The sequence below is a fragment of the Telopea speciosissima genome, chromosome 9 (assembly GCF_018873765.1).
Source record: "Telopea speciosissima isolate NSW1024214 ecotype Mountain lineage chromosome 9, Tspe_v1, whole genome shotgun sequence".
Taxonomy (NCBI): domain Eukaryota; kingdom Viridiplantae; phylum Streptophyta; class Magnoliopsida; order Proteales; family Proteaceae; genus Telopea; species Telopea speciosissima.
In genome coordinates, this window is record NC_057924.1 from 19,610,000 (window position 1) to 19,635,532 (window position 25,533).

General features: G+C 41.4%; 2 protein-coding genes across 2 annotated transcripts; one reads left to right on the forward strand and one right to left on the reverse strand.

Moving 5' to 3' along the window:
- The first annotated feature begins 5,149 nt into the window (after positions 1-5,149).
- On the forward strand, positions 5,150-5,767 carry LOC122638725 (RING-H2 finger protein ATL2-like). The gene has a single exon (XM_043831577.1). It carries the CDS (start codon positions 5,150-5,152, stop codon positions 5,765-5,767), a length of 618 nt encoding a protein of 205 aa, XP_043687512.1.
- Positions 5,768-13,390: 7,623 nt separating this feature from the next.
- On the reverse strand, positions 13,391-24,977 carry LOC122638726 (protein DETOXIFICATION 30-like). The gene is made up of 3 exons (XM_043831578.1): positions 24,924-24,977; positions 23,703-23,708; positions 13,391-13,936 (listed from the first exon to the last, which is right to left on the reverse strand). Exons 2-3 carry the CDS (start codon positions 23,703-23,705, stop codon positions 13,391-13,393), a joined length of 549 nt encoding a protein of 182 aa, XP_043687513.1. The 5' UTR covers positions 23,706-23,708; positions 24,924-24,977.
- Between the last annotated feature and the right edge of the window lie 556 nt (positions 24,978-25,533).

A 25,533-nucleotide genomic window follows, 5' to 3' on the forward strand; every position in this document is an offset into this window, starting at 1 on the left:
ATGAGTTTTAGCTAATTTGAGCATTTTTCTATAATTCACATGTCCTAACCTACAGTGTAGTATTTTTGGATCAAGTGAAGTATGATTAACCTGGTTTATTGTCTCATTAGCTTACCTCAACATAAACATACCATTCAAATTGTAAGCACATCCAAAATAAAAAGAGTTAACAGAAAGTGTTACTTTACTACTATTAAAAGTAATAGATATGCCAGCATTACGCAGAATTCCAATTGAAATTAAGTTCTTTTCAAAATCAGGAAAGATTTTAACATTTTTCAAAGTTAATATTTTGCCTGATGATAGAACCAGGTTCGCTGTCCCTTGTTGAATCACTTCCACAACGTTTCCATTTGCAACAGTGACAGTCTCTGGTACTTGAACAACGTCAGTGAGCAGGTTCTTGCTATTGCAAACATGACAAGTCGCTCCAGAATCTACCCACCAATCTGAAGATGTATTGGCCAACCCCTTACCCTTGCCAACCATGACAATAAAGTTAGTACGCTCAGTCTTGTCCACCAACATGTGAACTTCCTTCTGTGGTATGTCAGTGTTCCCTTTCTTAGGACCCCTACACTCAGATGCATAGTGACCCCACTTTCCACAGTTACGGCACTTGTCCTTCTTTTTAAAGTTAGTCTTTTTGACCTCCAACTGTTGGGGTTCTTTCTTAGGTGGCTTAGACTGCCTAGGATTTTTGTTGGATTATGAAATTAAATTGGCAGATGTCTGTTGTTGTTTCACCATCTCCAAGTTGTTTCTATCTCTATTCTCATCTTCGATTCTAATGAACCGTTTGAGATCATCCAGCCCCACTTGTGTTTTCTTCCTATGCATCTCAGTTTTAAAGGAATGCCGAGTAGAGGGTAACTTAAAAATAATTGCACCTACTAAGAATGCATCAACAACAGAGATATTTTCTTGGTTCAGTTTTGTTCTCAAGTTCTCAAAGTCTGTTACTTGAGGAAGTATTTCTTTGTCTTCTTGAAACTTGAAATCCATAAACTTGTCAACCAAGTGAGTTTTTGATAGGTCCTCCTCCTTTTTGAATTGGGCTTCTAGGTTTTCCCAAATCTCTTTTGCAGTCTCATATTTACTATAGGTCTCTACCAGCCTATCTGACAAGCAGTTCAATAAGTTGGCTTTGCAAAAGTCCTCATCACTTATCCATTGGGCTTCAGTTAGGTCCGTGCAATCAGAAAATTTATTTACTACAGTGTAGAAAATATTGAGGTACTTCAGTCCAAACTGAGTCCTCCTTTTCCAAGAACTGAACTCAGAGCAACTAAAGCTTTCCAATTTGATCATCTCAATTGGAATATCGTGTTTCTCCATATTTATGTGATTTGTTTACATGCTCAAGCAAAAAATTCAAATAAAAAATAAATGCTCAAGGAACAGTCACACCTGAGATGGAGAACCCTGGATTTAGGCGGCGTAGGAAATGATGATGGCGGTGCAGCGACATCGACACTCGTGACGTACACGCTAGTACTGGCTAGTGCGGGTCGTTGGTGCAGATGTTGGCGCAGGTGCTGGTGCCAAAAGACTTTGACAAGAGTATGACAAACTTCTTTTTTTTTTTTTTTTTTTTTCAACAAATCGTAAGGCTTTGAAGAAAAACTTACTGGAATGTCCTTTGATTTTGTAATCAATTACAAACTTTGAAGAGAAGCATACTGCCAACGTCCTTTTTGGTTTTTGTTTTGTTTTGTTTTTTTTTTTTAATTTTAAAAACAAACAAATCAAAGTTTCTGCCAACGAATTCTACAAAACCCGTATTCTGCAAAACCCACTTTCTCTTTTTTTTTTTCTTTTCAATCAATCAAATTAAAAGCTCTTTTGTCTTCTTTCAAAATTCAAAACTTTCCATGTGAATAGAGACAAAAAGCTGATTGCAAAATTCACTTTTGTTTATTTGTATTGAAATCAATCAATCCAAAGAAAAAAAGAAAAAAGGCTCGTAAGAGAATACCTTTGAAGAGAAAAACGAAGACTTATCTCTTAAATCCAGAACGTCAATGGGCACCAATACCGATTTGCTTTAGCCTTTGAAATCAATGAACAAAAACCTTGAACGGAGACAAGCAATAACTATGAAGCCGATTCCGTGAAACCGATTACCAAAAATCGATATCTCAAGAGGTCATCATTGTGGATTTGATCACCAAAAGCCGATCAAAGAGGGAATAAAATTTTGTTTAATGCTTTAAGATTGTTAGGGTTTAGGGTTTAAGCACAAGGTTGCTTAAAGCATTACACCCTGAGTATCTAGTTTGGAGTACCCAGACTACTGCCTCCAGCTAGTATATATAGGAAAAATAGGGTTTAGGTCAGATGGACTAATTACTAGATTGCCTCTCACAGCCTGGGCATTAATACAAGTAAGATTATATTAGACCATATGAAGGGATATTACATAAATACCCTTACAGTGCCCAGGTGATCTTCTCTTTTAGAAAATTTATGGGTATTACGACAAACTTTGAGGCTGAATTTCAAGTTCTGGTTTTGGGTTTGGAATACGCAAGAGTCAAAATTTGTCTTACCTATGGATTGAGTGTGATTGTGGCGGTATCGCTTCTAGTGTCTCATAAGAAGGTCCCTTGGTTCATTTGGCAGAGTTAGTGTGGTCTCCAAGACTTCCTAGATTCAATTGACTGGAAAATTTTTCACTGTTACCATGAAGCAAACCCCGTAGCTGACTTCTTGGCAAAATCAGCAGCTAAACTCCAAGACTCTTCATTGATGGTGCTTCTTTCTTTGATTCTTGATGACCTTTTGATGGATGCTCAATGTAGACTGAGGTTTCGATTATTTTCCTCTTGAATTTGTTTTCTCTCTTTTGGCAATTTTTTTATCTCCCTATTGATGGCATTGCCGGAGGTGGGGTTTTAATTATTGCTTCTCTTATAGTGTCTGGCTTTTAGTAGTCATTCTTGTACTTTGTTTTGTCTTTTTTTCTCAATACAAATGACCTTTTTAGCAAAAAAAAAAAAAAGAAAAGAAAGAAAGATAGTCTTTTGATGTAAAAGTACAGACAGTTTCAGTAATGCAATTATGATAGTAGCAATAGAGATGTGATAGTATGAATGTTTAAAGTATGATGGCTGATGCCAGAGTTTATAGATGATTATAGGAATGTTTAAAGTAGTTCCGTTGCAATATTCTGATGTCTCTAATGTATGATATTTATTTATAATTTCCATACTTAGAAAGTAACAAAATTGAAAGACCAGCCGTTATTTAACAGCAACCCGCAAGGTCGGCACCCATATCTTTAACCCGGATTTTGGGGCATTACATGATCAGAGATATGTTATATTCTAGATTGATATATTCATGAAAGAAGCATGTTTATGGTATGATTTTCCCATGTATGCATGATTGGTTTTATTGATTTGACTCTATTCTCTTCACTAGGCTAGTTGAGCTGACCCCACCACTACTTATTCTTTACATACCCAAATATTGTATATTGCCAGTGTGTTGAGTGCCAATTTGGAGGAAGAGGCAGTTTTATAGCACCCTCTGAGCAGGAGATCCTGTGCTAGAGACAGTACAAACCTTTCCTTCTTTTTTTTGTGATTTTTGACTAATATGTAATTGAGGGAAATTTGTTGGGGATAATACAATGATGTTGGAATAGGTAAAGCTGTGTAAATGTGGGGAGGTAAGAGAAAATACTTTGAGGATGATACAATGGTTCTGAAAGTACATGTTATGTGAATAGAAAAGTTAGAATGTGATAACTTAGATCCTGTGCAATTTAAAAACTTTAATCCTGGGAATTGTGAACTATTAAATGCCATCAGATAGTTCAATATTTCAGATTTCTGCTGTAGAATGTATATGAGAAGTTGAAAAACCAGTCGTTATCACATAGTGGCCCGTGAGGTCAGACCTTTTACCCGGGTTTGGGGTGTGACACAATCTACGATTTTTATTGTCTCCCTTCCCCCTCAACCGAATTCTCTCTCCCTCTCTCTTTGTGGTGTGTAAAAACTAAGGTTTTTGGAAATCCTAGGGGAGAGAGTGTTAGTCTGGCGATCCTTCAATTGCTCGAGTGCGGAAGAGCTAAGTTCACACAGAGGAGTTCAATTGTGGTTCAAAAGGTAATCCCATATATCTTCCCATTAATTTTTGTTTGGTGATGTTCACTAGAGATCGATCTGATCCTCCAATGATTTAGGGGTTACCCAACACCCATCGAGTACATTTCCTAAATCTTTAAATGGGAGAATGTTCTCTGTGCCGTAGCGCAGCCTGTGCCCAAGCACATGGCCAGTCTGTTCAGGAGGGCAAGGTGGTCATTGTGCCCACTCCCATGTGCTTGGGCGCAGGCTGCACTGCGGCATAGAGAACAGCGCCCCATCTTTAAATACTTAGCTCTCATGTATTCTTTCTTACAAAACAATATCAACTAATAATGTAACCTACACCATATAGATCCATATGACTAACATTCTTATTATATTTATTACATGGTTAAAAATAGTTAATTTGATCCTTCTAGATCAGACATTCCCTGAGGTGTGACCCATTCCATATATTATGAACAGATATGAGACATGACAATTTACATGTTATAGGCACCCTAGTCCATTCTATGGGTTAGCTCTCAAGAGGTCAACTTCAAAGATCCATCTAAAAAGAATACTAAAATATAATTAAGGAAATTAGTTTTTTGTATAAGAGGGTGGGCTATGCCAACACTCCCATGAGTCTATCTCTCTCCTCCTAAAAACAAGGGTGTAAAAAAATCTTTTCAATTGGAGGGGAGAGAGATAGACTCATGGGAGTGTGGGCGTCCCGGACAGAGATCTTTTTCCCAATAATTAAACATGAAAGAATTTTAGAAAGAAAGGGCCAATAGAGGGGGAAAGGGTAAGTTTGTTTCTCTTGAGCCTCAGTCAAACCTTTCTTGATGTTTCCTTCCTTAGTTACCTCCTCCATTTCACTCACAAAAAGACAAAATAGAAACACAATCAAACCCACACCGCCCGCACGTAATCTAAATTATTTTCTTATTCCACTTGTCAGTTTATCACACAATTGCCTAAAATAAAAAACCCTAAATTACCTGAAAGATCTCAAATCAAAAACAACCCATCAGGTTTGTTTCTTTTTGTTTCAATTTACTTTCATGGCTTCTGATAATTCAGGTTACTACTTTGGTGATGATGTCTGGTACCATTCAGCTGGTAAGGTCACAGCTTTATGTGTTCTAATTGTAATTGTTATCTTTATCTATTTCTATGCTTGGAGAACTTACAGACGCCATGCAAGAGAAACTGCCCAATCCTCCATTAATGGAGTCTCATCATCCTCACAAGTAGTTCACTCTCGTCAATTACCCATCAATAAGGCTCTTCATCAATCTCTAATCGATTCTCTTCCCACCTTCCTCTACAGTCCAACCCATCATTTCTCCAACAGTACTAGTACTACCACATCAGAATGCCCTGTTTGTTTGTGCAATTTGGAAGAAGGAGAAATGGTTAGGCTTATACCTACATGTAAGCATATGTTCCACTTGCAGTGCATCAATATGTGGTTAAGCTCTCACTACACATGCCCTATCTGCCGTTCTCCTGTTCAAGTCTCAAGCACTGGTGGGCATCAAGAGATGAGCATTTGGGTACCTTCCCAATTGGATTCATTTAATCCTGCTACTACCACAACAAGTTCAGAGAGTACATCTGATGATGCTTCTTCACAAACTTCTTCAAGTATTTCATCTGTCCCTCTTTGTCACTCTTGAAACATGATTTCTTAATTTCTCAGTACATATATACAGATGATATGTTACAATAGATGGGGTTTATGCAATCCTTTTTCTTCTGTACAAATTAAAAACTACAAAGCATTTCGGATTTGAGTTTGTGATGGGGAGGAACTGTACATCATGAAACTTTATGCAATCCTTTTGTAGCTTCTGTTGGGCGGGTTTAGGGATAGTAGGGATCACTTATTCTTTGAGTGCTCTTTTACCAAAAAGATTTGGAGAAATATTCTGGGTCTTTGTTCTCCTTCTCCAAGATCTCGGGAAGTATCCTTTTAGAATCTATTTGGATTGGAAAGATCTTCAAGGGAGATTATATTGGGTGTATTGACAAGCTAGTGTTGTTCTGTGCTACAATTGCCCACATTTGGAAGGAGAGGAATTTTTGCTTATTTCGAAATAAGACGAAGATGTTGACGTGCATCATTAGAGACATTATTGCGAATGTAGAGGATAAGTGTAGAGCACCTAGGAACCTCTACCTTGTTCAGAAATGGGAAATCCATCCTATCTGGATCGAGGGGCATGAGCCCTCAATGAGTTTATCTGAAGGGCTAGTCATTGTTATTGGTGCTGCTTTGACTTTTGGTTTGGTTTATTTTGTAGTGCTTTTCAGGCCTAGTGGTCTTTCCTTGCCTCCTGACTCTTGAGGGTTTCTCTTCGAGGCTCTGCTTGGCTGCTTTGCTGTTGTAATTATTTTTCTTCCTTTTTAATAAAATTAATGAAGAAAAATTGAGATTGAGAAAAAGATCTGAATTGAAGAAGTTGAATGAACAAGAAGAGGCCATGTAAATTATGGAAGATTAATTAATTTACACAGAAATTAAGGTGGCCAACCATTAATAATAGAAAGCATTTGGAACTCCATTAATAAATTGGAAAGAACAAGTTTCTCTTGTCAAGTATGTCTGAGTCAAGCTTGTCTCCGGAGGCTACCCAGATAGATTTGGTCGAGATGAGTTCGGCTAAGGAGTTGAGATGATGAAGCCATTAAGTTGCATGCGGCCATGACTGTGCTATGGTGGTCCCATATATTGACTTTAAATATGAGAGAAGGATCAATATTCTTGTCTTTCAGTGGGGAAGATAATAATAATATTGTGGATGTATTATATATAGAGGCATGGAACATCATAATGTACAGTTGATTTTTTTTAATAACAAATATCAAATATCAAATTCCACGCATGACTTGCTTGGTTTATATTGCGTAAATAATTATATTTATATATTTTTTAAAAAAAATTCTAAGTATTAAATTAGTACTTAAAATGTTATTAATTACACTAGAAACGTCAGCTTATTTAGTTTTGTATATATGTGTAGACCACATTGGATAAACTACAAACATCATGCATTGCGTAAGGTAGTAGTATGTTGACTTCATTTAAATGAAATAAAGGCTGTGTTTGGTTGTATTATTGTAATGCCTTTCAGGTTGATTTTTTTCGCATTCTTGAATGATTAAAATAACTATTTTTATCATCTGAGAATGTGAAATCGACTTAGAATGTATTCCAATAATGCATACCAAACACAGCCTAAGAGTAGAGATCAAAATGTAAAATAGTGATGGATGGTTCCTTGGCACAAAAGTATGACATATCTCTAGGGAAAAGGCTGGGCACACCGCCCGTGCACAGCAAGCTAGTTGGCGTTGTCTATCCCTTTCTTACCCCCCCCCCCCTCCCTTGAAATGACCTCCATGTCCCTCCTTTATATATGATGCCTTGTCCCAGACATCTACGATATTAGTGGTACCCACTAGCTTACCGCACACAGTGGTGTGCCTATCCCTTTCCCCTAATGTATATAGGATTCGGAATCCTCCCCCGCCCTCCCCAACATAAAAAAGGTCCACCACTGGGAGACTATTGATACCAAAAACCAATGCGATTAATAGGCATTTGACTATCTGTTTCAACATTAATTTTTTTGACAATTGTCTTTGTAGAAGTGGTCATAACTCAAGAGGGGTGAATTGGGTGTTTTAGAATCAAAATTTGCTAAATTTTCAGGATAGCTGTGTTTTATATTCAAAACGCAGTTTGTCTCTTATTTCATCAAAATACAACTTTACAGGCTTTCCGCTTCGAGCACAATTTTGATTGTATTTTCAGTCAAATTTTTTTGTTGATCTCCACATCATTGGATAGTACTTGAAAAGATTTTGTCAATGATATATAAATCATCAAAATCTGAAAATCGAATCTCACAGAGTCATTCCCAGAAATTTTCAGGATCATATTGATTGGATGAGAGCCCTCAAAATAGAATCTTTTTCTGTAGACTACTTATTGGCATGATTTTCACACCATCGGATTCCAAATCTTAAACTTTGATGTCTTAGACCTTAAGATCTTCGATTTCTTGGTTTACCATGTCAACCCATCTTTGATTTACCTCTGCTTCATTCTGACAAAGAAGTTCCCTTTTCCCTCTACCGCTGCATCAACTCAGTATTGAGTCAGTGCTAAAAGATAGTCGTCGGATATCGTATCATTGACTCTGGGCTGATTCGTGCCAAACATTTTTCGCTGCTTTGATTGTGTGCTCTTGTAACTGGTCACCCCTTTTGTTTTGTTGTCGTGTCGTCCAATATTGAGTAAGGGCTAAATGATAGTCATTGGATCGTTATCCTCTGTTGTTCGCGGTCCGAACAGCACTTGCTATCCCCTCACATGGGATTGAAATAACGACTTAACCTCCCTGCCTGAGGAAGGTTAAGTCGTCATTTCGTGCCCCATGTAAGGGGACAACACTGTTATTCGGACAGCGAACAGCAGAGGATATATGCATCGACTGTGTGTTCTTGTAGTCAATCACCTCTTTGATCATATCCACTCCAGTCCCAAAGTACTGATGCATTTTGGAGCATTTACTGATATCCCGTGTCTACATTTTCCTCATCGGTCAAAAAGAATGCTAGTCCAATTTGTAGTATATGCCTTCTCATCATATCATTTTCCACATATCATGCATCACATTTTATTGTGTTTTAATTTGGAAAGATCATGAGTACTAATCTGTTAAACCATGCTTACCGATTTAGCCATGCATGCACCTTTGAGCAAAGTGCATGCAATATTTAGCTCGAATGTGACAAAATTTAGACTTATTTCTTTAAGTTTCATCCAATTGTCTGCCCTTAGTTAGGCAATATGTAGACATTGAATTTTGTCACCCTTGAGGAGCCTCTGAATAATGATGAATTGACTCTGATATAGCTCCCAGTGACCTTACACGGCGGAAAATGATTGTCTTTGCTTGGGTTAATAAGGTAACATAACCTTTTCAAAATCAACTGAAACTTCTTGGATAGGTGTGTTTTATAATTTATGGCCTAAATCTAGCCTTTGGTGCGAAAAAGACCCCATTTGACTATTATTTCATCAAAATTATAGTTACACAGGTCCCCTTTTTCTAGCATAGTTTTTATTGCATTCCCGACCAAATTTGTGTCTGATATTTGCATCATTGGATAGTACTGAGAAAGACCTTACCAAAAATATATGGCTCATCAAAATCAAACCATTTGATAGGGAGATATCTCCATCCAAAGTTTTGCTGAATTTTGACTATATTAGGGATTTTTTGCCTGAAATTTGCTAGCGAAAATCAGAATTTTCACTGACAAATTTTGGCCATTTTCACTAGAGAAAATGGCTAAATTGCGCTGGAAGATTTGAACAATGAAAAAACAAACGGAAAAAATCTAGAGAGAATTAAAACATTTCAGAAGTCCTCTAACAATTTTGAAAACCCTAGAAAATTCCAAAACTAGGAAAATATCCAAAATACCCCCTTGGGCCCAATCGAAGGTTCAATGAGAGTGTCGAAACTCCACAGAACTAAATTTGCAAGCCCTCTCTAGCCAAACAAATTGTAACAAGGCAGAGTCCTAGAACACCAGAACCGAGAAAATGACGAGAAGAGATGGAGAAGAGGGACAGGGATTGAGTAGAGACTGATGATTGAGTTAGAAGTCCCCTGTCCTATAACTTTTTATATATATATATATGGTATCTATCCCCCTCTAGCTGGAGTGTACAAATCACCAAGACCCAGCTTGGAACAATTTCTTTGGAAGGCTGGTTCAAACAACGGCTTGGTAAACATATCACTGAGTTGATTAGAAGTGGAAAAGAGCAGAGTACAAACTAGCTTTTTCATAGCAACATCACGAACAAAATGACAATCAACTTCTATGTGCTTAGTCCTCTCATGAAATACTGGATTGCTAGCAATGTGAATAGCAACCTGATTATCACAAAACATCTTCATAGGTTAAGTGATAGAAAATCCCAACTCTCGAAGCAATGATTTAATCCACATTAACTCAACTGTAGTATGTGCCATCGCTCGATATTCAGCTTCAGCACTAGATATGGCAATAATAGTTTGTTTCTTGTTTTTCCAGGTGACAAGTTTCCACCCATGAAGGTACAATAACCAGTAGTAGAACGTCTATCATCATCAGCACCAGCCCAATCAGCATCAGAAAACCCTACTAGGTTGACATTTCGATTAGGTCGATAAATGAGACACTTGCCAGATGCACCTTTTAGGTACTATAACACACGACAGACAGCATCCAAGTGAATCTTCTTTGGGGTTTGCATAAATTGATTAATAACTCCAACAGCAAAAGATATATCTAGATGAGTGACAATAAGATAATGAGTCTTCCAACCAATCTTCTATATTGACGAATATCTGAAAAATCCTCTCTCAATGGACCCAAGCTTTTGATGGGGATCCATGGGAGTATTTGCTGGTTGGAAGCAAGCATTCTAGTGTCAATTAAATCAAGGACATATTTCCTTTGAGATAAGCTAACACCTTCCTTACTTCGCAACACTTTAGTACCAAGGAAATACATGAGAACAATTATCCCTTACTAGGGTATTGTAGGAAGTAAAAGAAAATTGCTTTAAAGAGAAAGGTAGATCAAATCTGCTAACTTCAAAATAATAATGATCTACTAATTGGATCAGAAAAAGAGGTAGAAGTATCATTTGACTTGAACAACAGCTTCAACTTGAGAACCTCCAATCTACCAGGCCTTTTAAAACCCTAGCCCAACCTGAGTCCCCTTAGCTGGGCCCAGACCCGACCCTGACTCAGGGCCAAAAAAATCCAACCCTGAGTTGCTCTCAGGGTCTGTTCGGGCTGGGCTGACCCTAATTGGCCCTGACCATGGAGGTGAAGGGCAATGCATGGACTGGCCAGGCTAGGAAGAAGAAGAAAGGCAAAAAAGAAGAATAGGAAGAAGAAGATAGGGACGGGTTGGGCCGGGCTGGGCTCAACTCGAGTCCTCAACCCTGACCCGGCCCAACCCTAACTCAGGGTTGGAAATTCCCAACCCTGACTCGCCCTCAAGCCCTAGGTATCTCAACTCAGGCCCTATTCAGGCTCAAGACAGGCTCAGGCCGTCGGGGCCAAACTTGCACCTAAGGGTGTTAAACGGTCCAGCTTCGGTTTAACAGTCTAGTTTGGTTTAAACCTTTTAATTAAATGGTTTCAATTTTGAAACTATAATCGAACCATTTAACGGTTTCGGTTTAAATGGTTTAATTTAGTTTCGATAAACGGTTTCTGTTTGATTTTGTTACATTTTATGTACATCTAAGAGTGTTAAACTGTTTATTTGGTTAAATGGTCCGGTTCAGTTTAAATTGTTTAATTAAATGACATCAATTTTAAAACCATTTATTCAATTGTTTCGATTTAAACGGTTCGGTTCATTCTCAGTAAACGATTTCAGTTTGCTTTTGACACCCTTACTTGCACCCCTAGTTAGTTCTAGGATACACATACTTAAATTTCTAAACTAACAAATATGATAGAAAATCCATGTTTGGGATGGTATATAATGGGTGTTGGTGTCATTGTTTGGAGGAGTGCAAAATAGAAATCTATAGCCGATTTGACTACCAAAATAGAATACCTTACAGCTTATGATGCAACAAAAGAAGGTGTATAGTTGAGGAAGTTTCTATCAGACATGGAGGTTGTGCCTTAGCTTGTTAAATGCCCTATTCTCTATTATGAGACAACAAATGGGCAATTGTTCAAGCAAAAGAGGCTAGGGCCCATTAGAGGAACAAGCGTGTGCAACAGAAGTATCACCTCATCTGAGAGATCATTCAGCACGGCAACGTGGCTATCTCCAAAGTTGACACTATTGAAAATGTTTCTGATGCCATGACAAATTGTTGTCTCCTACCATGTTTGAAAAACACATGGAGGGCATGGATTTAAAATATATGAAAAATTGGCTTTGATGTACAAGTGGGAGATTGTTGGTTTGATATAAAATTACAAGCTATTTATATCCTAAAGTTTACACTTTGAGTCATGACTAGGGTTTGGGCTAGGTACCCTTATCATATGATTGTCGCATTGTCGTATGCCTAGACATGTTGATGTCAGGGTATGAATGCAAGCACACAGACGTGTGTGTGTGTGTGTGTGTGTGTGTGTGTGTGTTTGTGTATGTTGGCGAAGAATCTTTTCATGTCAATTCTCACATGTGTTGCTACCAATTGTAGGAAAGGGATAGACACTTGTCATCGAGACCCTATACCTGAGAGGATCTTATCACTACGAGATGCGAACACGTACTTTGGTATATCTAAGGTCCTATGGTCCAATACCAATATGTTGGGTGCAGACGAGCATTTTGTGAGTGAAAGAGTCACTAAACAAGGTTTTCACTGACCGATTGGGAACATCAAGAGAGAGATTATTTGTTGATGGTTGAATGAGAATCAGGATCTTGTACCGTTTCAGAAATAATTTGCAAATATTATTCACAAAAATTATTAATTATATATACGATTTTCATTAAAGTGTTTAATTGAGTTTTGTGATTCCGATCACCTACACAGACATTCTGATTTAGACATATACTATGGACTGGGGTTTGACAGTTTTTACATACATGTCCTAGATTCCATAATAATGGTGTTGATGAGTGGAGGGTTGGTACATAATAAAGGTTAATTATGTAATTTCATTTTGAGATTAGTTTGCTAATTAAAATAATTAATTTATTTTATTTAATGGAATTAGAGCAACATTTTATTTATCCATTAAAAGAAAAATAATAATTATTGGGAATTACATGACACCCCCTGAAAATCGAACGATACTCAACTCACCCCCTATTTTTTGAAAATACTCAACCGTCCCCCTCCACAGTAACGGTGTTATCTTAAATCAAACCAAAAAGTGGAGTGACATATTTACCCTTTAGATTTAAACAAATAAAACAAATGAAATCACTTTTATTTTTGGGTGCTTTCTTCTCCTCTTCCATCTCTACCCATTCCTCTCTCTTCCATCTTCGTCTTCCACCCATCCATCCTGCTTTCTGTTACAGAAGCTTGCTTTCTACACGACCCATGTCTCTGGTTTCAGACTCATGAGAAGAAGCTCTTTTGACCTATGCCAGTCATGCTAAATTGGTGATACAGATTAAGAAAAGTGGAAACTAACTAGAAAGTAAGCATTGATTTGGTAAGGAATTTCTGAGAAAACTGCAAAAATCATGAGACCCAACAAAGAACACCTACCATGGAAATCAAGTAATTATTCTTACCAGAGCATAACAGCGGATGCCAGCGATAGCCTGATGAATCCCCAGAGATTCTGAAAAGCCTTCCGTGAGAAGCCAGTCCAAGCTCGATCACATGTCTCACTGAAGATATAGATCAGCTGAGCCACCACTATGAACCACCAGGAGGCGTTGAGCATGATGGCTGCACCGACTAATCCCCAACCAAGCTTCAGCATCAGGAGCCAGCTAAAGAAGGTGTGGAGTAGCAGAGCCACTGCCAATATCAATGCCATCACCGTCATCTTGCTTTGACACTGCAAGAACTTGGCGATGAGGAAGTTCATGGTATAGGCGAACAGCTGCGTAACCATCCATATCGCAAACACCCCAGCTGCCTTCGAGATCTCATCTGATTGCCCTATCAGCTTCAAGAATCGCTCCGCAAATATGTACAGAAAGGTCAGGACGATGGCCGTTGTATTCAAGATCACCCAAGATCTCTGCATATAGATCCCCAACATGTCCAGTTGCCCAGCTCCGAATGCTTGTCCGCATAGCGTCTCCAAGGCACTCCCCATCCCTAACTGCTCCATCATCATTAATTTCAAGCGTCACTGTTGAATCACCTCCAATGAATGAAAAATAAAATAAAAAAATCTAAACATAACATGACACCTGATACACCATATTGTATCCAACCAATTACAGGATGACACGTGTCAGAGAGGGGGCCCTAGAAGCATATTCCTTCGAAGACTCCTACATCATAAGAAGCAAGGAAAACGTGGAGGAACACGTCAGCAAAGTTAGTTGGAAAGAATCCTGAGGTCGTTAAGAATGGAAACCGCACTCCATGTATGGAAGACTCCTAATGGCTAAAATTTAGGAGGGGATCACTCCTCCAATGGAAATCCAAAGCTTAGAAGGACTCAATCATCCAGAGAAGAAGAAAAGCAATCTCGCACGTCTTTGGCAAGGGAATCATGGGGGAAACATGCATAAATAGAGGCCATAGTGCCATAAGAAAGGGATTGATCACTGAATCAATCAATAAAGATTTTTGCAGAAGTTCTTCGTGTCCAATACAATTTCTTGTGTTGCAGAGAGGGAAACCTCACTTCTTTCTTTGCGCAACATTTTTGGCGTCGTCTGTGGGAACAAAGAGCAAGAAACCTGCGAAGATACCACGATGACCAACACCCGCAACCAGTCGAAGGTCTCAAAAGCTACTGCCATTGGCGCCACAGCCATTGCTCAGGCCGCTGCTCAAGATGGGGCACCGGACGGACCCTCAGGCCCTCACGTCGAACGGAAGGATGTAATCATAGAAGAGAACGATTCCCAGAGGAAAGATTCAAAGCCCAGACTCCCTGGAGATCCACCACGGTATGTAACGATGGAACAATTCAAAGCAATGCAAACTCAATAGCAAGACCAGATGCACCAGATGATCGAGATGCAACGTAACATCCTACAAGGAATTCCACCACCACCTCCACATCCATCCCAGGCGAAGGAAAGAACACATTCCCCCGAGCACAGCGAAAATCACACTGATGCCAAAAATGTCCGGGGGAAGGATAAGGAGGCTCTGGGAGACAACAAAAAGCAAGGATCTCAGATGACCAAGGTCGAACAGGCCTTTAGCGACAAGGTGATGGAGTTGTAGGAGCAGTTCCAAGAAGTTCTGAAGGGAAAGGGACATGCTCCGAGCCACGAATTCCAATTCACCACCGATCTCGCCTCACAGAGGAGATCAGGGCAGAACACATACCTAAGGGCTTCAAGATGCCCACCATTGAGCAATACGAAGGCACGATGGATCCGGAGGACCATCTTGAGAGCTTCAAGTCTTTAATGTTCTTAGGGAGCATCAGACGCCATCATGTGTCGGGCATTCCCCTCTATCCTAAAGGGCTCGGCAAGACAGTGGTTCGCGCGCCTGAAGCCACGATCACTCTCTAGCTTCGTGGAGCTTGGACGGGCTTTTCTTGCCAATTTCATGAGCAGTAGAGTCCATAAGAAAACAACGGCCAATCTGTTGGCCATCAAGCAGCGTTCTGATGAAACGATAAGAGATTTTCTCACGAGAGTCAACAATGAGGCATTGGAAGTACGAAACTTGGATCCTATTGTGAAATTCCAAGCCCTGCGCAGTGGAATCAGAGATGCGGAATTGAAGAAGTCCCTAATCATGGACGAGCCAGCAGATATGTATGATCTCTTCTCACACTGCGAAAAGCACATCAACCCTACAGAAGTTCTTATAGCCGAGCAAGAGAAGGAAACCAAGCCCAAAAAGAAAAAACTGGAAAAGAAAGATTCCCATCCTGGAGGAAATAGCCACAAAAATGGCACTAACCAAAAGGATGGGAAGAGAAAGAGAGATGATCGGGCGTGGGTCCTAAGGAGCGATTCGAAGCCGGAGCCAACCTATACTTCCCTCACCCACAACCGAGCGTATATCCTTAATGAAATTAAGGACCAGGTGACCCTACACCGGCCAGTAAAGATGATTAAGCCTGCGCACGAGCACAACAAAAACAAGTACTGCAGATTCCACCAAGATCATGGCCATGACACGGAGGAATGCAGGCAGCTGAAGGAGGAGATAGAAGCCCTCATCCAGAGGGGCCGCCTGAACAGATTCGTAAAGAATGATGGCGGTGACCGGAGGCAAGAGAACCGACCACGAGAACCTGAGGAGAGGATAAAATCCCCTGCTCGATTGGGGGATAGTAACGACATGACAAATCCAGTGGGGTGCTGACGCCATACCGAGAATGCCCCCCTCAAAGAGATAGCTACAATCTTTGGAGGCCTAGGTTTGGAGGGAGAATCCTCGAATTCTAGAAAACATCATGCTCGGTGTGTGTTCCAGGCTGAAATGCCAGATAAGAAGAGAAGAACTGAGCAGCAAATAACCTTCTCGGAAGAAGATCTCTCTGATATCCAGTCACCCCATGATGATGCATTAGTGATCAAGATGGCTATTGCCAATTGCTCGGTGGCCAGGATACTGGTAGATAATGGAAGTTCGGTTGACGTGCTCTACTATGATGCATTTGAGAAGATGCAGTTGAAGCCAGAAATGCTGAAAAGGGAGGATTATCCACTATATGGGTTTTCCGGAGCACCCGTGCACATGGAGGGCTCTATCGAGCTATTGGTGACTATGGAGACTGAGCTTTTGCTATCTACAGTGATGATGAACTTTCTGATGGTAAAGGTTAATTCCACCTTCAATAGAATACTCAGCTGACCAGGCCTCAATGCCCTGCATGTTGTAGTCTCTACTCCCCACCTCGTAATGAAATTCCCCACTGAGGGAGGTGTAGGAGAGTGTCATGGAAGCCAGATAACCTCAAGAAAATGATATGAGGGGTATCTGAGAGGAAAAGGGAAGGAAATGTAGATGCTCCAAGTTATACTCGAAGATGCTCGCGATGATACCGAGCAAGAAAGATCAGAGCCAGCCAAGGACCTAGTCTCGGTGGAGATTGTTAAAGGGGATAGTCGCCGCACTGTGCAAAGAGGTGCAGGCCTAACGGGAGAGCGAAAGGAGCGCATGGTGGAATTCTTGAGGGTAAATGCAGATATTTTTTCATGGTCAGCCACTGATATGCCTGGAATTGACCAGGAATTAGCCGAGCACAGGTTGAACATCCATCCAGTGTTGCAGCCAGTCTTCCAGAAGAAGAGGACCTTTGCACCCGAGCGCTAGGGAAAAGTGGTGGAGGAAGTGATCAAGCTGCTGGAGGCAGGATTCATTGAGGAGACCATTTATCCGGAGTGGCTCTCTAATGTAATTATGGTGCCTAAGCCTAATGGTAAGTGGCGTATGTGTATTGATTTTACTGATTTGAATAAAGCATGCCCTAAAGACTAATATCCTTTGCCTCATATTGACTTATTGATAGATGTCATGACAGACCATGAATTGCTGAGTTTCATGGATGCCTATTTAGGGTATAATCAAATCAAAATGTATGAACCAGACATACTAAATACCTCCTTCATAGTAAGCAGAGACACATTCTGCAACAAAATCATGCCCTTTGGGCTAAAGAACACAGGCGCCACCTATCAGCGATTGTTGAACAAGATTTTCCAAAAGCAGATAGGGCGCAACGTGGAAGTCTATGTGGATGACATTCTCGTGAAAAGTCTGAAGGCATCCGACCACATAATCGACCTTGAAAAAACATTCCAGGTTTTGAGAAAAAGCAAAATGAAATTCAGTCCTGCCAAGTGTGCGTTGGAAGTAACTTCTGGTAAATTACTTGGTTTCATGGTATCAAGAAGGGGGATAGAAGTAAATCCGGCCAAGATCAAGGCCATCTAAGATATGGTGCCACTTGGAAGAATCAAAGAAGTGCAAGGGCTAACAAGAAGAGTAGCTGCACTAAGAAGATTCATTTCTGCTTTCGGTGATCGGTGTCTTCCATTATTCAAAGCATTGAAAAACCGAGCAACTAAAAGGCAGACCAAAGGGGTAAAGCTTACATTTGAATGGACGAAAGAATGTCAAAAGGCGTTCATAGATCTGAAGAAATACTTGGTAAATCCACCATTGTTAACGAAACCTGACCCTGGAGATGAGCTTCAGCTTTACCTGGCTATTACCGCGGTAGCCATCAGCGCAGTATTGGTAAAAGGCGACGGGCGAGTGCAAAAGTCAGTATACTAAGTTAGCAAGATGCTCCTGGATGCAGAAAAAAGATATAACAACATAGAAAAGCACGTCTATGCGCTAATAGTGGCTGCACGAAAGTTAAGGCCTTACTTTCAGGCTCACACAATAATGGTGGTGACGAGTCAACCTCTGAAGAAGATATTGGCAAAACCCGACCATTCAGGGTGATTAGTCGCATGGTCGGTTGAACTCGGAGAATTCGAGGTCCAGTATAAACTGTGCACGGCTATAAAAGCACACAGCATTGGCAGATTTTGTCGTCGAATGCACCGTACCAAACAATAACTTAGCAGCAGAAGCCGATCATGAAGGTCAGGCAGAACCCTAGACGTTGTATGTGGATGGCTACTCCAACAGCGCCGAATGCGAGGCAGGGCTGATTTTGATGAGCCCAGAAGGATTCAGAATTCAATATGTGCTGAGATTCGAGTTCCAAACTACAAATAATGGGGCAGAGTATAAGGCACTGATAGCTGGTTTGGGCCTTGCAAAGAGCCTAATGGTAAAAAGCACCACCGTGCATAGTGATTCACAACTGGTGGTCAATCAGGTGAACGGAGAGTACAAAGAAATAGAGCAGTGCATGGCACAATACCTTGAGAAGGTACGTAAATTAACGGTTGAATTTGCTTACTTTCAAATTTTGCAAGTACCCCGTGCACAAAACGTATCTGCAGATGCACTATCCAAGTTGGCCACGTCAGATTTTCAAGAGCTGGGCCGAACAGTGTACATAGATGTTCTCAAAGCATCGAGCATTGAAGAAATGGAGAATATAATGCCAATTGAAGAAGAACCCTGCTAGATGGACCCACTCATCGCATATCTCCAGGGGGGCATACTCCCGACCAACAAGCTAAGAAGATAAGGATGAGAGCAGCACGGTTCATCATGATTGGAGGAGTACTCTACAAAAAAGCATATGCTATGCCATATTTGAAATGCCTCAGACCATCAGAAGCTGATTATGTCCTTAGAGAGGTACACACTAGCATTTGCAGATAACATTTGGGAGGCATAGCGTTAGCTCACAAGATGATCAGATAAGGGTTGTTTTGGCCGTACTTACAAAAAGATGCGATGAATTTTGTATGAAAATGTGTTAAGTGTTAAACATTCGCACCGATTACGCGCCAGCCGGCAACCGAGCTCACCACAATCTCAAGCCCATTACCTTTTGTGCAACGGGGGATGGATATTCTGGGACCATTCCCAAAAGCAACTGAGGGAAAACAATTTGTGGTAGTAGCAGCTGATTACTTCGTCAAGTGGGTAGAAGCAGAAGCATTAGCAACAATCACAGCAACCAACGTGTGGAAGTTCTTCCTATAGTCTGTTATCTACAGGTATGGAATCCCAAAGACCCTTATCACAGATAATGAGAAACAATTCGAGCAGAAGTTCAAAGAATACAATGATCCATATAAGATTCAACTACGTAAGACTTCAGTGGTGCACCCACAGTCCAATGGTCTAGCAGAAGCCATGAATAAAATTTTGTTGGATGGAATAAAAAAGAAGCTGGAGGCCAACGGGTTGGGGACGGAAGAGCTGCCGAACATCTTGTGGGTGTATCGAACAACCACGAGGCTTGCAACAGGAGAAACTCCATTCATGTTGACATATGGAACTGAGGCGGTAATCCCTGTGGTGATCGGAGAAACTTCAATGAGAGTACAACTCTACAACCTAGAAACCAACAGTGAAGAATTAAGAGCGAATATGGACCTATTTGAGGAAATTAGAGAAATAGCGCGAGTGAAGAATGCCGCTCATCAACAACGGATAGCACGCCACTATAATGCAAGGTGAAGCCTAGAGCCTTTTACCAAGGGGACCTCGTGCTCCACAAGGTAGAAGCTTCTGATCCAAGAGCCATGGAAAGCTAGCACCCAACTGGGAAGGGCCATACAAAATCTCCAAACAAGTGGCTTCAGGAGCTTATCATTTGGAGACTTTAAAGGGTGTACAGATACCAAGATCATGGAACTCAGAAAATTTGAGGAAATTCTATCAATAGAGGTTAGTCCTCATATATCGTTATACACTCAAGTTTATCTCAATTTTTTAGCTTCTGTACTCAATAAAGGCATTTTCATCAAATAATTTCAATGGACTTCAATGTCTAAAATTAATGGTCTCCCGACCATAGTGGTGAGCTGCACCACAATAAACATTAATGGCCTCCCGACCATAGAGGTGAGTTGCACCACAATAAAAATTAATGGTCTCCCGACCATAGTGGTGAGTTGCACCACAATAAAATTAATGGTCTTCCGACCATAGTGGTGAGTTGCACCACAATAAAAATTAATGGTCTCCCGACCATAGTGGTGAGTTGCACTACAATAAAATTAATGGTCTCCTGACCATAGTGGTGAGTTGCACCATAATAAAATTAATGGTCTACGGACCATAATGGTGAGTTGCACTGCATAAAAATTAATGGTCTGCCGACCATAGTGGTTAGTTGCACCACAATAAAAAATTACAGGCCCATTGATCCTAAGGGAATAAATAACGGCAGAAGCAAACGACAGAAGGTGAACAAAAAGCACCGCTGATAAATAATGAAAAGTAAAGGTTTTATTAGCAAAAAGTATAATTTACATTTATAGTGTACATGATACATGACAAGGTCACAGATACATAAATCTCTTGCTGGGACGTCAAGCATTAGGAGGCAATGGATCAAGAAAATTTTGAGGAGGAAAGAAAGATAAAGAAATAGAAGAAGGCTCTAGCTTCACGTTCCGTACTGAGAGCTCGAGATTAAAACCTAAATTGATGTTTCCCCACTTAAAGTAGGGGGCAACCTTCCTCACTTTATTGCATAAACGTTGAGCACCCTCCAGGGCCTTGTCCATGTAAAAACGGTTGAAGACCACTGATTTTAAGAGATGGTCAATGGCCAAGTTCACAGCGGCATGCCTCTTAATCCAGAGATAGTCAGCAACATCGTCAACAATATCCCTAACGAAATTCAGCCTCTTAACTAGATCATCATCCCAGCTCTCAAGTGACTTCTAGTAGTCAAGCTCCTTTTCAAGACGAGTCTTGAACCTCCATAAAGCGGCATTTGAAGACTCATACATCCTCAACCGAGCATGCAGTTCCTCCTCTCTACTTGCTCCATCGGAAGGCACACCGCGCATTATGGGATGGCCCTACATGTAGAATTAAAAGGTCAAGCTTGAAAATTGAAAGTGTTTAAACCCAAGAAATAGATTTCAGTCGAAAGCTGGAAAACCATCATATTAATAATACTCTCTGCATACAAAATGGGATATAGCAATAGAGCTCGGTTACAGTCATAAAGCAAGAACAAAAGAGACAAGGTATGAAATGAGTCTAAACTAGGGCTTGAGTATCCGTGTTCAGATCTTCAGCTTCGGAGGTAGGGGCTTGCTCATCGATTTTTACCACAAACTTGGCACGCTCAGCTTCCTGTGTGACAATCTGTTTAGCTTCAATTGCAGGATTCTATTCGCCCGTGCCCGAGCTTCCCGCCTTAGCTCCCAAAGATTTAGCAGCTCCCGAAGATTTAGCAATACCCTTGGAAACCTTCAGTACGGGGATCCTCACCTCCCCCTTGGATGGGATGGGAACAAAAAAGCCATCTTCAAGCATGGACAACATCTTCTCCACCTCCTTCATACCATTGAAGTTAAAGGTGGGATCCCTTCCTTCACTTATTTCCAAAAGGTGTTGTCGTACTGCATTAACGTCTTCGTTGGGGTTTTCAGGTGTTCCACCTTGTTCTTCTCAGAGGCTATGTAAGCCGCCACCGCTTCACTCCCAGCCTCCTTCACTGAATTCTCAGCATTTGCCAGTTTGGTCTTCAACTTAGAGATCTCCACCTTCTGGCCCTCCACCAAGTTGCGCCTTTTCTTCGACTCTTCTTCGACCCTCTTTTGGACTCAGGCAGAGTAATCGACGCGCTTCTCAGCCGCATCTTGAGCAGTATCAGCGGCCACCCAAGCAGCCTCGACAGTCCCCTTTGGCGACTCCTGCTCCCTAACTACATTCTAGAGCGTAGAAATTTGTTGGTCGCGATCTTAGCAAACCCGCTATAGCTTCTTAAAATCCTGCTTGAGTTTGCCATATAAGGAAGCATACTTCCTCTTCTGCGGAACAACCTCAGAGGCATAAGCCAGCGCCTGAAAACTTAAATGGGTCAAAGAAAGGAAGAAAACTCATTGGAAATAAAGGAACGGGTAAGACATGGAGTTACCTCATAAGCCCGAGCACAAGCATTTCTCTCCAAAGAGTCATCACCCATATTGGAGAGTGCATCCCGATCAACGGGAGGAATGCAGTTCAACGCCATTTGCTCGGCAGCATGGCGTCATCCAAAACTTTTTGGTCGACTCTTACCAACCACTTGGGGATAAACATTTCCAAAGACAACTTCCCCTTGCCCTTAGAGGGCTTATTCAGTGTGTCCTCGGGCAAGCTGGTGCTCGATAGCACCATAGCTTTACTGCTTTTATGGGACTCAGGAGGGACATCATCCCGAGCACCACGTTCGGTGGCTCTAAGGATCTTCGTCGAGAGCGCCTTATCTTTCTTACTGTCGTGGAGGCTCTGGCTGTCGGGGACCTCGGTAAGCAGGCCACCCTTCTTTTTGGACTCCTTGGGAGGAGGCCCCTCTGGCTCAGTGGAAGCCAACTTCCTCTTCCTCCCATCCAACGGCGTGGGAGAGGTCAGCTCGTCCCTAGTAATCCTGACTTTCCCCTGATTGAGGAGCTCCATCGCTGAACTAAGGTCAATATCTACTGCATCAAATAATGAAACTTGGTCAGTATAAGGAAAGAAAGTAAAACTACACGGGCAATATACTTAAAGCCTCACCCCTCTCCAGGCAAGACATGTCTAGGGCATCAATATCGGCCAGTACCATAGGATTCTTGGAATCCGTTATCAGTCGAAGAGTTTTCAGATCCTCGTTGTCGAGGAGCGGGACCTTATTCAGAGCAGAAATATTGGGCGAGCACCACACACGGGGAAACTTGTATCCCGAATACGAAGTCCAGAAGAACCTCTGTTTCCAAGCGTGGATAGCAGAGGAAATTTTACCCATGATCGGGATGTTTGGATCATGTTGGCAGAAATAATACCATCCAGGGTGGGCACTAAGTGAAGTGAGTAGGAAGCATCTTATGACCAGTGCGGGAAGAATGTCTACGTAACCGAGCACACCTAAGGATGAAGGCACCCACACACCTCCAGGAATTCGAAAGTAACTGGCTGGGAGCCACTCTATAGTGTTCAAGAAGGCGAAAAAAAAACTGAGGAACGGGAAGGCGAAAACCAACCTCGAAGGCATTAGAAATAAGACTAATCTCACCAGGATGATCGGTATTCGCTCTATCCTTGGGATCGGCGGCCCTAAGGTCAATGGATTCGGAAGGGATCTCCTCTACCTTCTTCCCTATAATGGGATCAATCTGGGACTGGCGAGTGTGAGAAATCCTATGGCGGGAGGGGGCAGAAGTCTTCTTCAAAGGCTTACTAGAGGAGGTACTAGTAGTGGCACCGGACTGAGTGTGAGGTGCCACCGAAAACTCCCTAGAGGAAATCGCGATCGCATCCCCAGACGCAGGAGCATGGAACAACTTGTCTAACTCCTCAAATAAGGACTTAGTGTTCCCCATGGCCTTAGGAGCCAAAGTATTCTTGAAACTTGACATTTCTTTGATAAAAAAGGAAAGAAATCAAATGTAGAAAGAATGAGAGTAAAACTTACTCGAATGAGAAGAGTGTAGTTGAAGAGAAGGCACAGAGCGAAAAGCTTCAAGGAAAGTTAGAAAGGCAAAAAATCAGAACTCTAAAGCTTCATAAATTGAAAACGATAATGAAGGAGAAAGGTCCAACAAAGTTAGTACCTTATATACCCAGAGAAAAAGGATGGATGCTTCAGATCAGTCCAGCATGTGCCAATGGATGGCTGAGATGTAATCAAAATTTCAAAATCAGAACGTGGGAGGACACGTGTCATACGCTCAAAGGAAGCTTCTTCGACAAGGTGAAACAGGGATACTAAGCATTTCAAATTCAACTTTATGATGTCCCTTAAAGTCCCCTCGAAAGGCGTGAAATTCAAAAGATATTTTGGGTTCACGTCCTAGAAATGGTAAATGGCGGCGCACTTTTGGGAACCCACGTTTCATATCCAAAACCATAACCGTCAGCGGCAATAACATATATCTTAGAAATGAAACAATTTCTCTAACTCGAGGGATGTTCGGTGATGCCGACCATCCTAATTAACCGATCATCAGCGCAAATCCCATGGTCCACCAAGGTCAAGAAAACTGATAACCGATTATGATGGTCAATAAACTGACACCCGGAGGAGATGTGAAGTCCTCCTTATGCCTAGCTCCAGACAAAGGGAGTAGGGGGCAAATGATACACCATATTGTATCCAACCAATTACTGGATGACACGTGTCAAAGTGGGGGCCCTAGAAGCATATTCCTTTGAAGACTCCTACATCATAAGAGGCAAGGAAAATGTGGAGGGACACGTTAACAAAGTTAGTTGGAAAGAATCCTGAGGCCGTTAAGAATGGAAACCGCACTCCATGTATGGAAAGACTCCTAATGGCTAAAATTTAGGAGGGGATCACTCCTCCAATGGGAATCCAAAGCTTAGAAGGACTCACTCATTCGAAGAAGAAGAAAAGCAATCTCGCACGTCTTTGGCAAGGGAATCATGGGGGAAACGTGTATAAATAGAGGCCATAGCGCCATAAGAAAGGGATCGATCACTGAATCAATCAATAAAGATTTTTGCAGAAGTTCTTCGTGTCCAATACAATTTCTTGTGTGGCAGAGAGGGAAACCTCGATTCTTTCTTTGTGCAACAACACCAAAGGAGAAACCAGCGATGACAGAGTTCTCGATGGAGACGATGATGACGTCGAGAGTGCCGACTTGACCTGCAAATACCTGTGTAATGGCGCCTACAGAGTATTAACATAAGGATGTGAAGATTGCCGGTCCGATGAGGAACAAGAGCTTCTTGGATTCGACACCGAACTGTGTGAAGAAATCTCAGAGTCCATTCAAGTGTTCGATGTCTCCTTTGACGGTAAACGAGATGATTCTTCCTCTGGGGAGCTACTGAAAAGGATCATCTTCTTGATCCCATTTGGAATTGCAGTGCCCCTCACTCTACTTGGAGGAATTATGATGAAATTAATGAGTTCTTCTGGAGCCGCTTCCAGCGACTCAAGGCCCATCGATAGTAGCAGTAACTTCTTCTGGAATAAGGCTCAGGAGAAGGGTGTGGGTAAGATAGGCTTTGTGGAACAGAGGTTGTTCTGGAATGTATATCGCAGCTTCGATCGACTTTTGGTTCTGCTCATACTATTCCTTTAGTCGGCCATTATCGTTGCTTGGGAGGGCAAAAGTACCCTGTGGGGTGCGTTGAGAAGCCGTGATGTGCAGGTAAGGGTAACTCAACCTTGTTCATCAC

What these genes read in the sequence shown, in the direction of transcription:
- LOC122638725 (XM_043831577.1), top strand. Translation starts at nt 5,150, where the DNA reads ATGGCTTCTGATAATTCAGGTTACTACTTTGGTGATGATGTCTGGTAC.